Source organism: Castor canadensis, chromosome 10 (genome assembly GCF_047511655.1).
Source record: "Castor canadensis chromosome 10, mCasCan1.hap1v2, whole genome shotgun sequence".
In the NCBI taxonomy this organism is placed as follows: domain Eukaryota; kingdom Metazoa; phylum Chordata; class Mammalia; order Rodentia; family Castoridae; genus Castor; species Castor canadensis.
Window position 1 is genome coordinate 35,071,644 of NC_133395.1, and position 20,262 is coordinate 35,091,905.

Genomic DNA, 20,262 nt, shown 5'->3' on the forward strand with positions numbered 1-20,262 from the left:
AGAATTTACATTACACTTCAGCATTGAGTTCTTCTACTCACGAACATATAAATCCCTCCATTTGTTTATGACATCTTTAATTTTTCTTAGTAGTGCTTTGTTTTTTATATAGATGCTTTTAACGTCTATCAAGTTTACTTTAGGTGTTAATTGTTTAATGTTTTATATGTGTTTTGGCTTTTAAATTTGCATAATTTTTTATCTAGACTTGGTTTTGTATATTTACTTTGTATTTATTAATGTATTAATGTATTAATTCTGACATTCTAACCATAAATTATTCATACTTTTACTGCATCTTCATTTTTTCTGTGTTTTCCATGAATGACAATTATATTTTGAAACAATTTTTAATTGTTTATGCTTTATGACACTGGCTAGACCTCCAGTATAAGCTAAATTGGAACCGTAATAACAAATATTCTTTTCTAAAAATTTTTTTATTAGTATATGATAGTTAAACAGGGTGACATTTCCATTTTTATATGTATTATGCCCCAGTTTGATTCATCTCCTCCATTATTCTCCCTCCTACCCTTTTCCCCTACTTCAAATAATTTCAACAGATTTCAATGTTCTATATTCATACAGGTTTAGAAAGTATGTCAACCATATTCGCCTTCCTTTACCTTACCCTCCCCCTTCTGCTGTTACACTGCCCTTAATATGACCTGTTTTACATTACTGTCCTTCATTGTTCCAGTGTCCATTCTTTAGTGGGGTTTTGCCTTGGTATTTTGTATATTGTATATTGTACTTTTAATCAGTCAAAACCCCTCTGTTTCTCTTTTGCACCCTTTTCTCACTTCCCTGTATTGTTCAACAGTTTTCAGAGCGTTTTGTTGTGTCTTTTTTTTTTATTCATTTATTCGTATGTGCATACATTGTTTAGGTCATTTCTCCTCCCACTCCCTCGCTTCCAGGCAGAACCTGTTCTGCCCTTTTCTTCAATTTTCTTGAAGAGTAAACATAAGCAATAATAAGAAAGAGAGCGTTTTTGCTAGTTTGAGATAAGGATAGCTATACAGAGAGATTCCTAGCATTGCTTCCATGTACAAGTGTGTTACAACCTGAATTTATTTATCTCTACCTGACCTCTTCTTGTTTTTTTAAAATTTCTTTGGAGAAAGCTTTCAGTATTTCAGCATAAAATGTGATGTTAATGACTTTTAAAGGCTGTTTGTTCTGTTTCTAGATTTTGAGGTTGATTTTTCTAAAACACTGACAGTGTGTTGATTTTATTCAACAGTTTCTTTTTCTTCTTCTTCTTTTTTTTTTTGGTGGAGGAGCCTGTAATGCAGGGGGCTCTTGGCTGGAGACAGAGATGAAACCTTTTCTAGTGGGAGGAAAGGAAACCTCTGCCTTCTGACTTCAGGGAAGTAAAAAAAAAAAAAAAATTAGAACTAATTGGAAAGAAGTGATAAATTCTTGAGATCTAGAGTAATGTAATGAAATATTTCAAGTATTTTTTTAAGTATCTGGTTTGTCATGTGCACTAGAAAGAGCAGAAACTAGAGTAGTAGACACATTAGCATCTGATTTGCTAAATGAGGTGGTAGAGGAAGATCGTTGAAGTCAATTTGAAGAGTGTTCTGGAAGGAATAAGATCCAAAGTTTTGTTATATGTTGGTAAATGAAGATGTTAAGATCAAATCAAAGGTAATATTCCAGCGGTTTGATGTTGATGGCATCACAGAGTGAAATGAGAAGCAGGGAGGATTTTTTCTTTGAGGGAAAAATTAAGACCTCATTTGGGTTATTGAAAATGGCACTGTCTCCCTCACCAGGTGGTAAGCTGTTGTTTATTAGGGAAGCAGTCTTGATAGTAAATCTCCAGGTTATGTTACAATACCAGACAAGTGATATGATGATAAATGTGAACTGAGTTTGAGTTAGAGTAGGAAATTCAGCCTACATGTGTTCATTTGGGGCTTCTCTATGGAGCTTATTAATTGAGACTTCCAAAGATACCGAACACAGAAAGCACATCTTGAAATTAAGGATAATCTTGGAAGAGCCGATCATCTCCCCTTTGTAGGGGGCTAGAATTTTGAAAATATATCTAATGGTAATGGTTAGAGAGAATGGAGATAAGAATCAGAGAAGTCAATGAAAGGGAAGAGAATTTCTAGGTGCAGGTTCTCTGTGATACCAAATGTACACTTGTAGATTTAATGAGCTTTGATCACATGACTAAGGAAGGATGGAAATTGTTCTATATCAGCATCTAAGTAGCACTAACTTAATTGATATTGATATCAATATCAATTGAAAATTTTTTTTGTTGGTACCAGAGTTTGAACTCAGGGCCTTGAGCTTGCTAGGCAAGTGCTCTATCACTTGAGCCCCTCTTGCAGCCCCCTGAAAATTTTAATGTTGGAGAACAGTATGGGATGAGAACTCAGATATGGTGAGGGATGGTAAGACTCTGAGCTCAATAAAATCTTTTTTTTTTGGTGCTGGGGACCGAACTCAGGACCTTGCACTTGCCAGGCAAGCGCTCTTCCACTGAGCTAAATCCCCAGCCCTCAATAAAATCTTTTAAAAGGAATAGTGGCACAAGACCCTGGGTTCAATCCTTAGCACTGTCAAAGAAAGAAAGAAAATAGCTGAAGTAGTACTCTATGGCAGAATTCCTTTTGTGCACTTGAAAGTTAGAACATGTTGAAGTTTATAGTTTGTAGGTAAAACTAAAACAAATGCCCTTATAGAAGTTAGCAACCAGCAACCTTCTGTGATAAGGGAAATGAGAATATTTTGGCTAAAAATTGCTCTCTGAAAGAGCTGTAGCTATGCCTTGCTCTAGTGTGCAGTTGATTCATTTCCATGCTGATTGGATGTTCTTTTCAAGTTAAAGCTGAATGAAGACCCATGTGCACACTTCATAGCTCTGTTTCTGATTCCCAGCACCTTGTCATCTACTTGTTTTTCATTCTGCATGCCCTGGCTCTGAGGAGGTGACATTTCATCAGATGGCATAGCTGGTATTCACCATTCCCAGATTTATGGGTGCTTTTCCAAAGCCACCATGGCTTTCTAAATGCTATCTGAGTTCTTTATCTTTGATTCCCCAACGGTAGACGAAGACACTTACTATATAAGTGAGAGAATTAATGAATACATATGATTAGGGTTTTTTCAGTTTTTTGTATTTCCTTGTTAATATTGTTCTTTCTGATGCTTTTTTGGGGAAAGTTAACTATTGGAAAACATGAACTGTCTTCTCAGTTCTGTCTTTTTTGATGGATGTAAGCTCTTCATTAATTTTTTGAGATTGTTAAATGTTGCATTCATGTTAGTACCGTCAGAATCAGAAAAAGATTTAATTCAATTTAGTTACACTTAAATACTGTGAGCTGAGGAAAGCATTTTGTAGAAATTATGATAATTTACTTTCTGAAATTATGTACTTTAATCAGCTGTTTTAGGTAACAGACTCAAGCACAGGTCAGAAATATTCCTTTGAAATGTATTCTCAGAGGTATTTTATATAAAGACAAGTTCATTTGTGGTGTGAAAAATTATATTCCCTTTGTGTCTGCATATATTTAGAAATCCTTGAGGAAGCATGGGTAAGGAAGACTTCTATTAAATTCATGAATTTTGGGTTTCTTGGAGAAAGTTGTATAAAAATCCAAAAGTTTTGAAAATCTCTAAAATTGTAAATAATGATTAAGGAAAGTATAGATTTCTAAATAAAGAAGAAACTTAAATCATTGAGTTTATGGTAATATTGGCAAAATTTCAAATGAAATCTAAAATTTACAATATATTTTCTTTTTCTTTATTGGAAAAGTGAGGTATGCTTTTAGCTCAGAAATTCTTTGTATTATTTTAATGTCTTTCTGAAGAAACCATCAAACTCTTTTGTTGAAATTGGCTTTCTTTATCAGTATTTTGCACGTGTGGAGGCACCTCACCCTTGCGCATTGAGTGAGGAGGCTATACCAAGTTTATCAGAATTATCATGCAATATTACTTAACATGAAGAGCCCACTGGCAGTATTGAAAATCCTGATTTTGCTGCTGATTAGGTGAGTTGTGTCTAAATTCAGAACGGTTTTCCACCTACCCCACAAGGTTGTAAGGAATACAGATTAATGCATGATGGGGTTGATAGAGCAGACTTAGCACCCAGAAAATTACTGTTCAGTATTTGCCAGTGCTGGGCCTCCTACTTCTACTGCTTCTGCTACTGAGCTGACACCATTCCATTCAGTGAGAAATTTGAATTGAGTTGTTCTCAGGCAAGAAATGTTTCTTCCCTATCTCCCAAGATATATGTGGCCATCTTTGGGAATAAGGTTAGAGAACTTAAAGGATTTTTGAAAAGCCCAGTGTTTTTCTTTTAAAGATCCAAATTAAAATGTAGATCAGGATATTTCAGTTGTGAACATTTCTTAAAGTTTAGAGTAGAAGCCAGGCGCGGTGGCTCATGTCTATAATCCTACTCATCTTTGTGTCACTTCTTTTTAGCCTCTGGTTTCCTTCAAATTCCCATCATGTTCCATTCTTTCACAGGAGCTCCTATGATGTTATTAAAGGTGGCATTTTGATGTGGGTGAAAGAATCATCACTTAATCAGCTATTTTTCTTACAAAATGTGAATATCAATTCTACATAACTGATATTGCTATGTTTTATACATGATTTAATTAATCTATGTCAAAATACCTACCAGGTCAGTGTCAAACGTAAGGTAATCATTTAAAAGATGGTATATGTTGTTATAATTATTTTACTTATTTACGTTTAGCTAACCTTTGTTGATTGTAAGCATCTTGAAATCAGGGACTGATTCTTCATGCCTTTGGTTCCTGACTTGTGGATGCTGTACAGATGGGCTAATAACAATATATTTACAATCTAATGTATGTCACTATTATAAAAAAGTGACTTTCATTACCTGTTAGTTGTTGAAGTATAGTATTTTCTAGTTTTTAAAGGGGCCTCTTTTGGTCCTTATAAACAAGAATCAACCTGATAAGTTGTTTCTCATTCTCAACAAATATTATCTTGATTTTCCGGTATTTAGTTATGAGAGAAACATATAGCTAAGCAATCCATTTAGCAGTCTATTACTTTGCTCATCATTGAAAAATATTAATAGGTGATATGTTTATTGCGATTACTTTCTGTATGGCAAGATTATAAGCTACATCAGACAAGCATGATGTCAGAATGCACTCATGGAGTATTGAGCTCAGCTGATCAAATCCTTTATTCAGTAAAGGCATCAGCAACACATAAGATTTATTAAAAATATCAAATACTCATTTCTGTATCACTGTGTCACAATGTCAGTAAACAAATTATTTAGTTCTTTGATTCATCTTTCATATTATCATAAAATTTACTTTTGTTAAAACTTCTGTGGCCTCAGATATGTGAAGGAATTAAATATAAAATTATCTTAAAAGTACTTCATCTGATATTTTCTAATTATTGCTAAATATTTTGAGAATGCAAATTTCATTTAAATGTCAACCATAATCAAGTGTGTGCCATTTGTTTTCTTACTCAGGTTTTACAGTTTGATGGAATGTTTTCCCATCATCTAATAAATATTTGTTTTATTCCACATGAATTAATTCAAAAGTGGATAAGAGCAACATATTTTAATCAACTATTGTGATGGACTAGAAAATAAATTTATTCCCTTAGCAAACTGTTTATTTTGCATTTGAATGGGATTTATCTTGCTTAGCATTGGCAGATTAAGCCTACACGGCAACAATTAGTAGGAAAACCAAGTATGTATGCTGAGTAAGTATGCATATTGAGTAAGGCAATGTATTTTTCTTCAGTATGTCATAGGTCTTCAGTTATAAAGTTTTGAACTGTTTACCTCCCTGAGCATCTAGCTGTGCCCACTCAACACCCATTGAAGTGCAGTAGTAGAGAAATCTTAGGTTGGGTGGTCCAAGTATTTTTAATTGATACCAAGTAGGTGTTCATGATTGTTTTCATTTGCTTTCAATATTTTAAACTTGCTTTTTTTAAAAAAATGAATGCATTTTACAACCACATTTTACTTATATATAGTGTAGGGAAGTGAGCTAGAGATGAAGTCGTAGCTGGGTAGTCGCCCTTTCACCAGCTTTTCAGAAATCCCAAAGATTTTAACATCGTCTCTTACATAATGGATAAAAACCACATCCTGATAGATGGGATTCAGAGAAGGATGTCAGTGTTCTTCATCTGATAATGCAAACAAGTGTGTGACCAGGGTTGTAACTACTCATGTAGTTCAAATGCTGCATGCTTATGGTTACATTTTGTTACACACTGTATCACAGAAGTTAGACATGCAAAGGAGAATTTAATTATCTTGTCAATCCTTTGCAGTGTAAATCAGATTTTTGACTATGCAGTCTCAAAAAAAATGACAATTATCCTTGAGCATAAGTAGAGCATAAATTACTTTTCAAACCGTTATATTGAGCACAATATGTGTAAAAGAGGTGCTTAATTCATTTACTCTGGTTACTGTCTTTGGGGCTTTATTTATTCACAGGGTGCACAGAGCAATGTGGTGTGGTGCAGTAAAAGCTGAGGACAGATGAAAAGAGTCATTTCCTTCCTCTCTTTGAAAAAGGGCAGCTTATTCAGTCAACTCTGTTTTTAAATGAGTGCTCAAGCTTCCAGGCATCCCTTATTCTAAATGGAATCTTGATTCATTCTCTCTTTTTTTTCAGTGGCCTGGGGTTTGAACTCAGGGTCTCACACTTGCTAGGCAGCTACTCTTGAGCTACTCCTCCAGTCTACCTCTTGAGCTACTCTGCCAGTTCTGGGTCTTGATTCTTAAGTTTGTCTTTGAATTTCTTAATTATTATTGGCTCTTTTTCCCCCTAAGAATGAAGAGTTCCTAGATGGAAGCATGATTGCAGGGAAACATAAAACTGGAAATAGGGGAGGATAGTTCACAAATGGAGAATTTTCAATCAATTTACATCCCGTTGGAATTCTAAGGGAATTATTATTAAATATGGGTGATTAATGACCTTTGAATTCCCTGTCTCCTGAATCCATTTGCTGTTGCATCTTTGAGTTCTCTTAATGGATGAATTGTGAACACCATAGTATGAAATTGTAGGGTGGAATCCTAGTTCTCTGTATCTCCAGAGCATCCTAAAAGAAACACAGTCATGACTGCCACATTCAGGAAACTTGGTCTAAGGTCTGAACTTCAGCTAACCTCTTTTTATTTGTGAGGAAAGTTTCAATGGAAAGAGATGCTGTGTACTTGATTATAAATGTAGGAATAGGAATGGGACAGACATTTATCAAATGACTGGTGTATACATTATAGACATTCTCCCTTTTCAGTATTCCTTGAATTAAAAAAAGGTGGCTTATGGCACCTGTTTAACACTTCTTTCCCCATTAAGCGTTAATTCTGACATCGGTTCTGTCTGCCTTTCCTATCTGGACCTTTGCCATGATGATGCACACCTTTTTTTCATGAAGTGAAACATGCCATTCTTGCATGTGCAGTTCCTAAGTTCTGGGTCCAGTGGATTTCCTGAAGTTTCTGGATGGGCACCTGGATTGCCTGATGAGCCCAAGGAGATGGCGTAGAGTATCATGTTTGGGATTTTTTTTTTTTTTTTTGGTCTGGAGGAAGGGCTGGAATGTTAGAAAGTAGGGGTATGTTTATAAAATATGTCCACAGTGATATTTTTTTGACTTAATAGTATAGCACATTTGTACCAAAAATGGAAATAAAGGATCATCTTATTATGAGAGGCATGTGTATTAATGTAAACTTGTTTATATTTAACATAGACATAATTTTCTATGTTAAAAGGATCTGGCCAGGTGCAAGTGGCTCAAGCCTTTAATCCTAGCTACTTGGGAGGCAGAAATAGGAAGGATCATGGTTCAAGGATAGCTCAGGTAAATAGTTCGTGACACCCCTTCTCCAAAATAACAAGACCAAAATGTTAGTCCAAATGGTAGAACTCCTGCTTTGCACATGTGAAGCCCTCAGTTCAAACTCCAGTTCCACCAAAAAAAAAAAGTATCTGAATATTAGTTTGCTTCTTCCTAGAGAATAGTGTGTGTCCAGTGGAAATGCACGTCTCTTTTTCAGTAGTAAGGTATGTCATGATGTAAAAGTTCAAAGGAGAGACTGTAGGTGTCACTTGTCACTTAGCAACAAGCATTCAGCTTTGTGTCTTTAGCTTCCCTTCTTTTTAAGTCAAAATAGCTGTGAAAACATAGCAGTTAGATTTGCATTTATCTCCAGAAATATTTAGATTAACCTTCAAATATTTTTAGTTCCCAAGATAACTGACTGTGACAGATGAAACAGAAATAACTTCAGATAAAAAAAAATCTACTTACATGGTAGAAGCCTTGGTACTTGGGGCAAGGGAATCTGGGACCTGTTATATAATATCCCAGAGCTAGTCACACAAGGCCCACACGTGAAGTTTCCTCATTGTTTTTTAAGGTTATGGTAACTGAATTGAGTATGTATATCTTTATTACTTGATTTTTTTTTCTTTTTTATCAGTACTGGCAAACACAAGATAACAGTTAATGAAGCAGTGATTTGTGAACCTCAGTCTGGAAGACAGAATTCCAAATGGGGTTTCTCTAGAAGGACCAGAATCCAATTTGCTTGAACAGAACAGCTAAGTTACCTTTAGGGAGAGAGTGTCACATTCTGACTAGTCAGGTATCTGTAAACACTCCTAAATTGTGCTTCTCTGTCTCTCTTTAAAGACCCATCAAGGCAGGTCTAGAGGAACTAACAGCAAGTGGACATTTTGTCCTGAAGTATTTACTTATATCTATTTATTTACCCATTTCTTTTGACAGCATTGAGATTTGAACTCTTGGCTTCATGCTTATTATGCAGGTGCTCTGTCATTTGATCCTTGCCTTCATCCCTTTTTGCTTTAGTTATTTTTTCAGATAGGATTTGAGGCTGACCTCAGATTGAGATCCTTATACTAATGTCTTCCTGGGGAGCAGGTGCACACCTGGCTAACTGATCGAGATGGGGGTCTTGCTGATTTTTTTCTTGGGCAGGCCTTGAACTGCAATAATCCTGATTTCTGTCTTTAGAGTAGGTGGGATTACAGGTATGAGCCACTGTACCTAGCCCAGTCTTGAAGTACTTAAATATATTAAACAGTAACTTTTAAAGATGAGAACTTGCTAATAGATCACTTAAGATGTTATGAAGAGCCAACAACCTGCTATCGTAGACTAACATAATATCTGTACCCATGAAGTAGTTATTACAACTCCTTATTTCTTAAAGTGGACAGCATCCATTCTCATTATAGCCAAGGCCATTTCTGTTATCCAGGGTGTACTGTCTTTCAATTCTAAAGGAAGCTGGAGGATCATGTGTGGAAACTTTAAGAAAGAATAAAAGGGAAAGTGAAGAACTTAGAAAACCATTCTGTATTGCTTGTAGCTACCAAAAAGAAATGGCTACAAACTGGAATTTCTTACCCCTCACATAGGCTTCCAAGTAGTGATATTTTTGTTTAAAAGCAAATTTAAAATTCTTTCCAAAATAGAGGTTTACACCTGTTCTTATTTCTCATGTCTTTGATACTGAAATATGTGACTAATCCTTTGCTGTCCTTTACCTAATGACATTTGAGAATATTCTTTGAAGCCAGGGAAGTGAGTACCACCACCATGTGTGATGAGCTTTTTAATGAGGTCACTGGCCTTCATTTAAAATGCCTGTGCTCTGGGAAGATTTACTGGATAATTTCAAAACATATTTGGCAGAGCTCAGTACATTTAATTTGGAAATTGGTGAGAGGATAGCTGTTATTGGAAATATGCAGTTTTCCTATTTTTTCTATCATGGTGTGGTTTTGGTAGGGATTTGGGAACAACTTTAAGGCCCCCGAGCATGAATAAAACCAGAGATTCATCTGTACTGTCATTTGGGTGCCATTTAGGGAAATCTTTCTTTTCCTTGTTAAATATTTTGGCCATTGGTTGAAGAGTAACAATTCCTATATGTATGGCTCTGAAGATTTTAAGAGATTACTGTATAAATATTACTTCACTTGGGTAGGCAGGGAAGACAAAGCAGGAATTATTATTGCCCCTGTTTCTGTAGAGAAGAAAGTTGGGCCTTGATGATGCTGAATGAGTTGTTTAAGGCCACCCAGCCAGCCGATGCCAGGTGAGACTACAGAACTCTAAGCTGTTTCATTTACTTACCTTCATTTGTGCTGCTATAAGTATTGTATGGAGGTGATCCATCAAAAGATGGATATTGAACACTCTTAGGAGTTCAAAATGATGGAAAACAAAAATTAATCTTGTACCAGGCCCCCTCCAGCTTCAGAGCATACAGAAGTATGCATTTAAATTGTAGGTGATTGCAAGGCTACATGCTAAGATAAGCCATGAAGAGTCATGTACTAGAACTTGGGACTGAAATATCCATTTCATAAGGACCCTGACTTTATCTAAAATATACCTCTGATCAGTTTCATCATGACCAAGTAGATTCAAGTGTTCAACTCACAGAACTGCTTTCAGAATAAATGATAGCATTAGGGTATTTTTAATTCCAAATATGTGATACTGTGTTATGCATAGCTCACATAATTTAATGATTAGTTTAATAGATGAATTGTCCCTATAATGTAGATCATATAAAGCCTAAATTACTTAGGTAATATATGTAGAAAGGAGCTTTGTGTATTTGATTTTTTTTTTCTGTTTTTCATTACTAGCTTCATTTATTCATTCCACAAATGTTTACTGGTCTCCTCAAATTTTTTACACTCTGAGGATGAGAATGGCATTGTGGTAGCTTTTCCTTCTTCTGGCAGAAATAGTAGTGGGCACAGCTGAGTACAGTGGTGGAGGAAGAGGGTGCCTGGCTGAGGAGTTCTCTTACCATGCTTGGGATCTACAGTGGGTGCCCCTTCCTGGTCCTCCTCCTGGTTAGACTCTGTGTCTGTGCACAGCAGACATCTTTCCTGGTTGCACAAAGGTATCATCCAGGCTAGCAGAGATCCTGGTTCATAGAAGATTCACATGGAAGGTTGTGTAAGAGTTATGGTAATAAAAATCATAAATTATTAGACAAAAATTAGGGAGCAAATACTAATGTATTACTGCAATCTATTATGAAGAATTTTAGATGAAACATTAATATGGTTAAAATCATAGTATAGTTGTTCCTCAGTATCTGAGGAGGGTTTGTTCCAGGAACCTCCATGGATACCAAGATCTGAGAATAGTGAAGTCCACTATATAGAATTGCAGTGTATTTCCATGTAACCATGTACCCCCCTCCTGTGTATTTTAAATTATCTCTAGATTACTTACAGCACCTAGTACCATGTAAATGCTAGGCAAATAGGTGTCATACTGCACTGTTTAGGGAAAAATGATAAGAAACAAGGTCTATACATATTTGGTGCAGACGAAATTTTTTTTTTTAACTATTTTTGATCAACAGTTGGTTGAATCTATAGATGCAGAACCTTAGAGATATGGAGGACTGACTACATATTTAAATATGAGAAAAAAAAAACCACAGAGCCACATTTTGAAGTGTAATGAAACAAAATGTAAGTTTGAGTCGGGCACTGGTGGCTCACTCCCATAATCCTCGCTACTCTGGATGCAGAGATCAGGAGGCCCTAATTTGAGCCACTTTGGGCAAATAGTTTGTGAGGCCCTATCTCAAAAAATACCCAACACAAATCAGGGATGGTAGAATGGCTTGAGTGGTAGAGAGCCTACCTAGCATGACTGAGGTCATGGGTTCATACCCCAGTACCATCAAAAAATTAAAATAAAATAAAATAACAAAATTTGAAGCCAGTTTTGAAGTATCTTGTACATTTCTCTAGGAAGTGGGACCAATTGGGTTAGATATATTTTGAAAACTAGAAAGGCCAGCCCTTTTTGCTTTAGTTTTTTCTGACAGAGTCTTGTGTTTTTGCCCAGGCTAGCCTTGAACCACAGTCCTCTTGATCTCCACCTCCCTAGGAGCTCAGATAACAGGCATGAGCCAGCATGGCAAGGTGTGTCTTAGATGAATTTTAAGTACTTTAAAGGTTTCATAATGTAAAATGGAAGAATTGATCTCTGAATTTCAAGAGAATATTTCTGGTCTGCCAGTATAATAATTATTTTTTAATAGAATGTTGCAACATTAGGGGTTATGTTTTGATGTGTGTGGAGACAGACAGACAGACAGAGAGAATCAACATTTTGTTTGCTATGTTTCAAAATCAACATTTTGCTATGTTTCCCTTAAGGCCTTATGAGTGAGAAAATTCTTGCTCTGTCCAAATGTGTGGAAAACATATAGACAGGAAACCAAGCCCATTGCTATGGTACATAGACATTGGCACAGGGCACAGAATCCCAAGGCGTGTCCCCTCTTGAACATAATTCCAAACCAAAAAAAGGGAAGGCAACTGTGCCTAATAAACTGGCTCAACTGAATGCCAAAGAAAATTTTCCTCATGAGATGGAAATTCTGACCCACGTTATGTAATGCTGAGAGAATAAATAGAAAGAATTGTAAGATACATCCAAGTGGGGCAAATGGCCTATTGTAGTCGGAATTCTCCAGTCCAGGAATATTTAATGATGTTTGGTGAAATCCAAGTTGTCCTAGAGATTTGGGACGTTTTACAAACTGCATAAATATTTATTTTAATTTTTAAGAAGTGACATGGATTGACATCAATTTTTATAAAAGTACTTGGGGATTCGCCAACATGGAGTCGACAAAATTTATTCATTTTAATTCTTCTGCACATTTGTATTGGTTGTAAAGGGAAAAGTGATCATTTCCTTATTAAAACATTTCTTTAAAAAGTTCTTAGTTGTGAATTCTCTTTCCTGTAGTAAACTCACATACAACAACTTTTGCTATTTTTTCTTCAGCCTTCTCTCTTATCGTACCCCTTTCTTTTCATTCCTCCTTCATATTTATCTCTGACTTTGTCATCTTGTACCCACAGCATTGTCATCGTGTCATAGCTGGTGTTCCTTCCTCTTTCCCGTCATTCCTACATTTTGCCGCTATGTGGCTGTTAAAGAATAAGTGGAAAATAAACAACGAAGCAAGACATTTCTCAACTATTGTTTTTATCATGTCACTCCAGTAATCAAGAGCTTAAATTACTGTAGGATTAAGACTTTTTTCTTCCAATCAGAGAACATTATCAATTTTGTAGAACTTATTCTCACTACATCTTTTTGGGTTTATCTTGTAGGATCAATGTGACTCTAAAGTCAAATGGATGAATGAATACCCATATGAAGAGGAAAACAATAAAGGTTGGTTATTCACACTGTATTCCCTAGTTTGGTACTTAGGGGCAGTTATTCTCATTTGATAGTTTCCTTTCTGACCGAATATGAGATATAGGTCAATCATTGTACACACACGTCTATCTATAAAATTTAATTTTTCTTTATATGTGTATATTTTTTTTTATTATTCATTGCTGTGCTGGGTGTACATTGTGACATTTACAAAAGTTCTTACAATAAAATATATCATAGTTGAATTCACCCCTCCATCGTTCTCCTTTATCCGCGCTCCTCCCCCGTATTATAATTTTTCTTTTTAACAACTTAGATATAAAGACATTATAGGGAAATGGCTTGTCTTTGTTCAAGTGTAACTTGAACAAAGTTACATTCTTTTCCAGAACTTTAAGGTGTTATTTTAAGAATTAGCTTTCTAGGCTGGGCGGTGAAGCTCAGTGGTTTATTGTTTGCCTAGTGTGTATGAGGCCTTGGGTTTGATTCCCAGTACCACACAAACGAAACAAACAAACTTTCAAGTGAATATTAAAAAATGGTGGCCGGGCACCAGTGCCTCACGCCTGTAATCCTAGCTACTCAGGAGTCAGAGATCAGGAGGATCATGGTTCGAAGCCAGCCTGGTCAAATAGTTTGTAAGACCCTATCTCAAAAAACCCTTCACAAAAATAGGGCTGGTGGAGTGGCTCATGATGAAGGCCCTGAGTTCAAACCCCAGTAGCAAAAAAACAAAATAGCAAAGAAAAGGAAAACCACTTAATAACAACTTATCACTGGTACCAAAAGAGCCAACTTATGTTTCATAGGCACCAGTTCTTACAACCATAGTCCTAAACCTCACACTGGATGATGCATAGTTGCTGTCAATTGCTGTCCTGTTTGGCTCTGGAGTTGCAGCTTTCTTCAAAGACATGGGCTCACCATGGAAGTTTTTGACTTTGGTTTCTCACAGACAGACACAGTTAGAGGTGTGGGAAAAACCTATGGATTTCAGTGGTAATCAAATGCTGGGCATTGTTTTATTTGTGGTAGTTATTTGGGCTGTTTTAGTACTTTGTATACTAGGTAGATATAAAAATCAATGGTAATACTAAGGAAATTATAGTATATTATGTCCATTTTTTAAATAAAGTTTTTATGCTGAATATACCTGATACAGAGGCACACATGCCTTCTAACTCTTCATTTGGCTACACAACACATGCAGTTTCACGTATTCCTTCCCCCATGACTCTCTCTACTTTCAAATAAGTGTATGTCCTGCCATGTGTTTTTTTTGCCAGCCCATTTTCATAGTGCATTACAAGTAAGTTTCCATGTTCCGTCTTCCACTTAAAATTGTCTTTTTCCATCTTCACTGCTAAAGTTTTACCTCTCTAGTATTTGTATCTGTAAAATTTTCAGAGATGGGTTTTCAATTCAGAACTGCTGCCAGGGAAACTTACGTGGATACCAAAAATGCCCCGCCTTATTTTCTTAGTATCATCTGTATGCATGCATTTGCTTAGCGAAGACAAATTGCCTTGGGTCCTTTTTGTGTGTGTGTTTGGGGGGGCGGGGGGGAGAGGAAAGGGGAAAAGCCTGATTTGGGATGTTTGTCAATTCCCATGGTGTAAATGCTCCCACTGTGGTTGGCTTGAGTGGTCTATTAACTGGCTGGCAAGATTCCTTGTAAGTTAACAATTGATTTTACAGGCTAGAGATAAACTGGCTCGAGGACATTGCTGATAATTCTGTTCATATTGTAAAATTCAAAACTGTGTGTTCCTTAACAGCTGTGGGCCAATGTGGTAATTTTACATTTTCTTACTTCATCTTTATACAAACATGGAAATGTTCTGTAGCCAGGACCATGCAAAGCATATTTAACCCTCTCCTTAATATATGACACTGATATAGTTATTACTCTGTTTTTATTCAGTTGTCATTAAATTTTCATGTTTGAATGGTTCACTGTTAGTTTTGTAAATTTATAAATTCTAGCAGTGGCATTGTTCTGTAACTAATTTTATGCTGACAACTGCGGAATGATGGCAGAGAGAATTATCGTGTTACTACTTTCCCTGAGGATAAACTCTGAAAATATTATCATGATTAACTATAATATATTATGTGTGATTTCTTTTAAACGACCATGTCCCATGGCTCATTAGTTAGAAGTTCAAAAGTCCTTATAAGGGTGGAAGCTGTATTTCTCTTAATGTGTTGGTCCATTTGAGTTATTTTTTTTCTTGCTTTTTTTTTTCCATAATTTTCATCCATAGTTACAGTCTTGTTAGAATAGAGAGTACTTGATGCTGGATCTTAAGTCTGCTTGAATCTGTTGCTGTTTTAACGAAGTCTGATTCAGGGAGAAAATCGGAGAGTCTGAAATTCTATGTGCCCTATCTTTTAAATATATTGACAAGGTCAATATTAAGATGAAGTTTTTAAATGTCGCCATTGGAAGCAATGTTACTGTAGTGTGCATAATTGCAAAGGGATTTGAATATGACTCTTAAAACACTTTTATACCCTTCCAGTTTGCCAGTGGTGGTAAACTCTTGCCACGAACCACAGAGCATTGTGTTGCACCTTTCTGCTTAGGTTCTAAAATGCAGATAGCCTACTTGGGATTTGTACAGTTTCTATTGTGTCCAGGAGTCTTGCTTCCAAGAGTGGTCTTCATATGCTCTTTCATTTAAAAAAAAACCACATTTGCATTAAGTTCTTCCCTTTACTTACTTGCATCGCACTTGAGTTTGTCCCTAAACCAGGTGCCATTAGAAAACATCAAATAAATTCTAAAACGATCCCAGTCATCCATTATTTCTTGCTCACAAATACCAGCATAAACGCTGGTGAATATACTGCTCAATGTATTTCAGCGGCTGGTCTCCCTGTGAAGATGGTGGCTGTTATGGACCTGGCTCCTTGCTTTGCTTCCATGATTTTCCAGCCATTTCGTGTGTTTGCTCGGTGCTTCTCAGCAGCTGGTTTAGAGCAGATGTTCAAAACATGCATTTGTATATACGTTAGGCCAGCTCGTCCAGAGTTCACACGAAAACTTTGGGACTACATCTGATGAACAGATGCTTAAACCACCCAGATTAGCAGTGGGGTGACTTTTAGTTTTTGTTTTTGGAAACTAGGAGGACAGTAACAAGCCTCTCTGAGAGTTCTTTCATTCCATAGAAAAAGAGTTTGTTTCATAGTGATGAATATGTACACTATGGTTACATCAAATTTCCTTTTCTTGACGTTCCATGGCCTACTTGTCACACAGCAATCCAGCTTCCATTTTCAAATAAGTGGCCATCGGTGCTCAGAAAACCACAATTCATGTTTTTTGTTTATGTTTCTTTTTTTCTTTTCTTTTTGTTGGAAACGGGCTTACTATGTATGCCAGGTTGGCCTTGAACTCACAATACTCCTGTTTCAACCTCCTCAGTTCTAGAATCACAGGCATGTGCTTCCTGCCTGGACCATCACAGTTCATGTAAATGAATTGTGCTGTCAGCACTGGGCTTTTGTAAGTGTATGTATGAAGGGCAGCTGCCTGGCCAGTGAGTGTGGAATCAGAAAAGGACAAGTCTCAGCTCTGCAGTTAGGTCTGCGTGATCTTGGACTGATGATTTCTCCTTTGTGAATTTTACTTTTCTCATCTGCAAAGTGGAAGTACTGATACCTGTTACTACCATTTCAAGAGATATTTTCGAGGCAAAAGAAAAGAGGACATGTTTGTAAAAAAGATTTAAAGCTGTGAAATCCTAACAGGGTGTGTGTGTGTGTGTGTGTGTGTGTGTGTGTGTGTGTGTGTGTGTGTGTGTGTGATATTGATGTTACTGTTTTTATATCATGAGACAAGCATTCATGACATTTGTATGATTTAGCTCACAAAGGCAAACACTTTCAGAACTGGAGTCACCCTCAAACACCCACCCAGGTCGTGTGTTCTACAGTGCACCTGCTGCACTGCCACCGTCTGTAAGATGGCTGGCTATTTAAGGATTATTTGGAATACACCTGTCATTTCCTACTTCACATTGCACTCTTCCTGTTTCCAGACATATATGATTGTATTACAGGTTCTTCCTTTTGTTGAACCAAATCAATAGTTTTGATAATGATATAGATTGGTAGGGACATCTCTGTATTTATTACAATATTCTCAATTAGGTCACTTCAACTTTGGGGACTCATTATATTTTCTGGGAAATGAGCAGAATTATATACAAGGTTTTGAGAAAGATTATAAAATTGTTGCTGTGTAATAGCTTTGTTTGAGAAGGTGATGCATTGCATTTTAAAAATGCGAAGACTGTCACCTCTCTGTCTCACAACATCTTATAGTGTTTGGATGTCATCTGCGGTGACGTTGTGCATTTATACAGCTAAATAGGCCTGGTTTTATGAAAAAGAATCATATTTATACTTTGTATTTCCACAGAAAGAGGACTGCATTTATACTTTGTATTTTTAACAAAGACTGATTTGTCAGTTGCTTCCAATGTAGTGAAGAAAAAAATTGAATTGAAATGAAGGGTCTGTTGCTTTCAAATTAATGTCCTTTTAATAAATGATGATATTAACAGCGAGGAGGTGGGAAAAATTCCTAAACTTTAAGTTCTGATAATTTCTGTTTTTCAAGATAACTGAATTTGGCTTTAAATAGAATCTTTGGGATTTTGCTATGAAAGTTGGGAAAATCGATGACATTTCTAATTCCCTTTTCTCCCTGTCCTTTAAAGTTAAGGTTATTAAAATTTACTTTGATGTTTTTTGTTTTATAAAAAATTATTTTATTCTTGACTTATCATGCATTAATAATACAAGGGCATTTCATTGTGATACTTCCAAACATGTGCATGGTGTTCGTTAAAAAGTTTACCTCTCGTTATACTCAGTCATAAAGAAAAATGAAATTGTGTCATTTGTAGGGAAGTGGATGGAGAAAAGCCAAGCTCAAAAAGTCAAACATTGCATGGTGTCACTCATTTGTAGAACCTTAGACCTAAAATGATGATGATCTATAATAATAATAGGACATGAATGCATATGGGCGATAGCCTGGGGGATCAGTGGGCAAGAGATGGGGAAAGGAAAAGAAGTGAGGGATGAAGAAGGTGGAAGTAACTGCATCTACACATATGAAGACAGCATATGGGAATATAGTTTCTCATTATTAGCTGTTGTCATCAAAGCTATTTTGTATTACTATTTATCTCAGAAATGTGGGGACATGGGTTTCCTGTTATCTGTCATTTGGTGTCACTGTGAAGATTAAAACAAACTAATCTTTCCCCTTGGTCTTGTCCAGATTGACCAGGGACTATTTTTATAACCTAGAAATTGGGTAACTTTGTCAATTAGATCTTGTATCAGTTTTTTTCTTGGCTCTTGTCTATGAACTCTGACAAGTAGAGTCAGTTTTTTATGTCAGGAGATTTAAAAATTATGTTTAAAGGATACTTGTTTTGTTCTCTTCCTTAGTAAGTGAAAATGTGTCTAACTTTGCTCCACATCTGTACTCTTCTTGTTTAACTTATTTTACTTACTGGGCTTTCCCACTGAAGATTTTTTTCTTCCTGTGTTTTCAGTCAAGTTCTTATTTTTTGTTCCCAAAGTGACTTTCATTTCCGTAGTCTTCATGACTGCGTCAGCTTATTTTTGTTTCTTCTATATTATCTTCTGTTTTATCGTTTGAACCCATGTACTCATTCCTGAACTTACACTGTACCGCTTCCTTGAATTTTTTTTTTTTAAAGAAAGATCATTTTGTCTGATTCTTTCTTTCCCCCCCTGTGTCTATGAAGAGTTACTTATCTAAATTCTTAATCTTTTTGCTTGGCTAATTCTTCCTGTGATGTTTGTTTTTCACTGGCCTTTGGCTTACTTTTATTTCTTGCCTTTAATAGTTGCTGCTTTTATAGACAGTTCCCAGGTGACTGCTGTCTGATAATTACCCACCTTTACACAGGGCCAGTCTTGGCCAAAGTACAGTGTGAGCAGGGGCAGAGGTGCCCAAATCTTTGATTTGAGTTTGTTATTTCAAATACTGTCTAAATAAAGATGACATTTCCAAAGTCTCCACTGTATTGCAACGTCCCTTAAGATAAGAGCTGCTGTCTTCCTGTGCCACTTCCAGTAGGCCCCCTGTGGAGGGAGCTGGGCTCTGTAACATGTGCTGTTTATGGACTTGCTCTCTTAGCACTGCTTTCTCTGATTTCTGAGATATTGATCTGAATTCACTTGATTATGCCAGATGTCTGTTCTAATTGGAAGGTCAGTGGATAGGCCTATCATAGCTGTGATTTGTACTTTTAGAAAATTGTGTCTTGCTCAAGTTCTGAGGAGGTATATGTCAGGCTCCCAGGGGAATCACAGAATCACACGATTTTACAGGCACCCTTTGATTGGCAATTTGAATTTGTGACATTTTTTACTTTCACTAAAAATGTAGTTTTTGTCCTTTCCTTTTCTTTCCTGAACTTGCTATTTGCTTTTTAAGTTTTCAGTGGGTTTTATGTACTTATTTACTTACTTTACTTACTTACTTACTTATTTAGAGACAGGGTCTTACTGTGTAGCCCAGTGTGGCCTCTAAATTTCAATTCTCCTGCCTCAGTATCCATAGTGAGATTACAGATGTGATCCACTATACGTGGGTTGTAAAAGAAAGCTATTAAATGCTTTATATATTGCCATCTATAATAAGTGTTCTTTTAACTGTATTTAAGAGACACATAGAGAGTGTTTAACTTGCTGTAATGATTAAAGACATGGCTTTGAACTTGGATTTCTGGTTTTAGTCCTGGTTCTATCCCTGCTTAATCTTGATTCGATATTTCAATTGCCACATTGGTGATATAGGAATGATGATGATAACAGTGCTTGTCCCTTAAAATTATTTTCAGCTGCTTGGGAGGCTGAAGTGGGAGGATCACTTGAGCACAGGAGTTAGAGACTAGTGTGGGAACCATAGTGAGA

The 20,262-nt window shown here is 36.3% G+C and overlaps 1 protein-coding gene across 9 annotated transcripts in view; it reads left to right on the forward strand.

Moving 5' to 3' along the window:
• Positions 1-20,262, forward strand: part of Klf12 (KLF transcription factor 12) — a 580,787-nt gene that overhangs the window by 289,566 nt on the left and 270,959 nt on the right. For 6 of the 9 annotated variants that reach the window (XM_074043232.1, XM_020179159.2, XM_020179157.2 and 3 more), the window contains one exon: positions 13,239-13,302. The exons of 2 other annotated variants lie outside the window; for them this stretch is intronic. In XM_074043232.1, the coding sequence (XP_073899333.1) occupies positions 13,270-13,302 (33 nt within the window). In that variant the 5' untranslated portion in view covers positions 13,239-13,269. Of the gene's footprint in view, positions 1-339; positions 12,033-13,238; positions 13,303-20,262 lie in introns of those variants that run through there. One more of the 9 variants, XM_074043231.1, reaches the window with a different exon arrangement.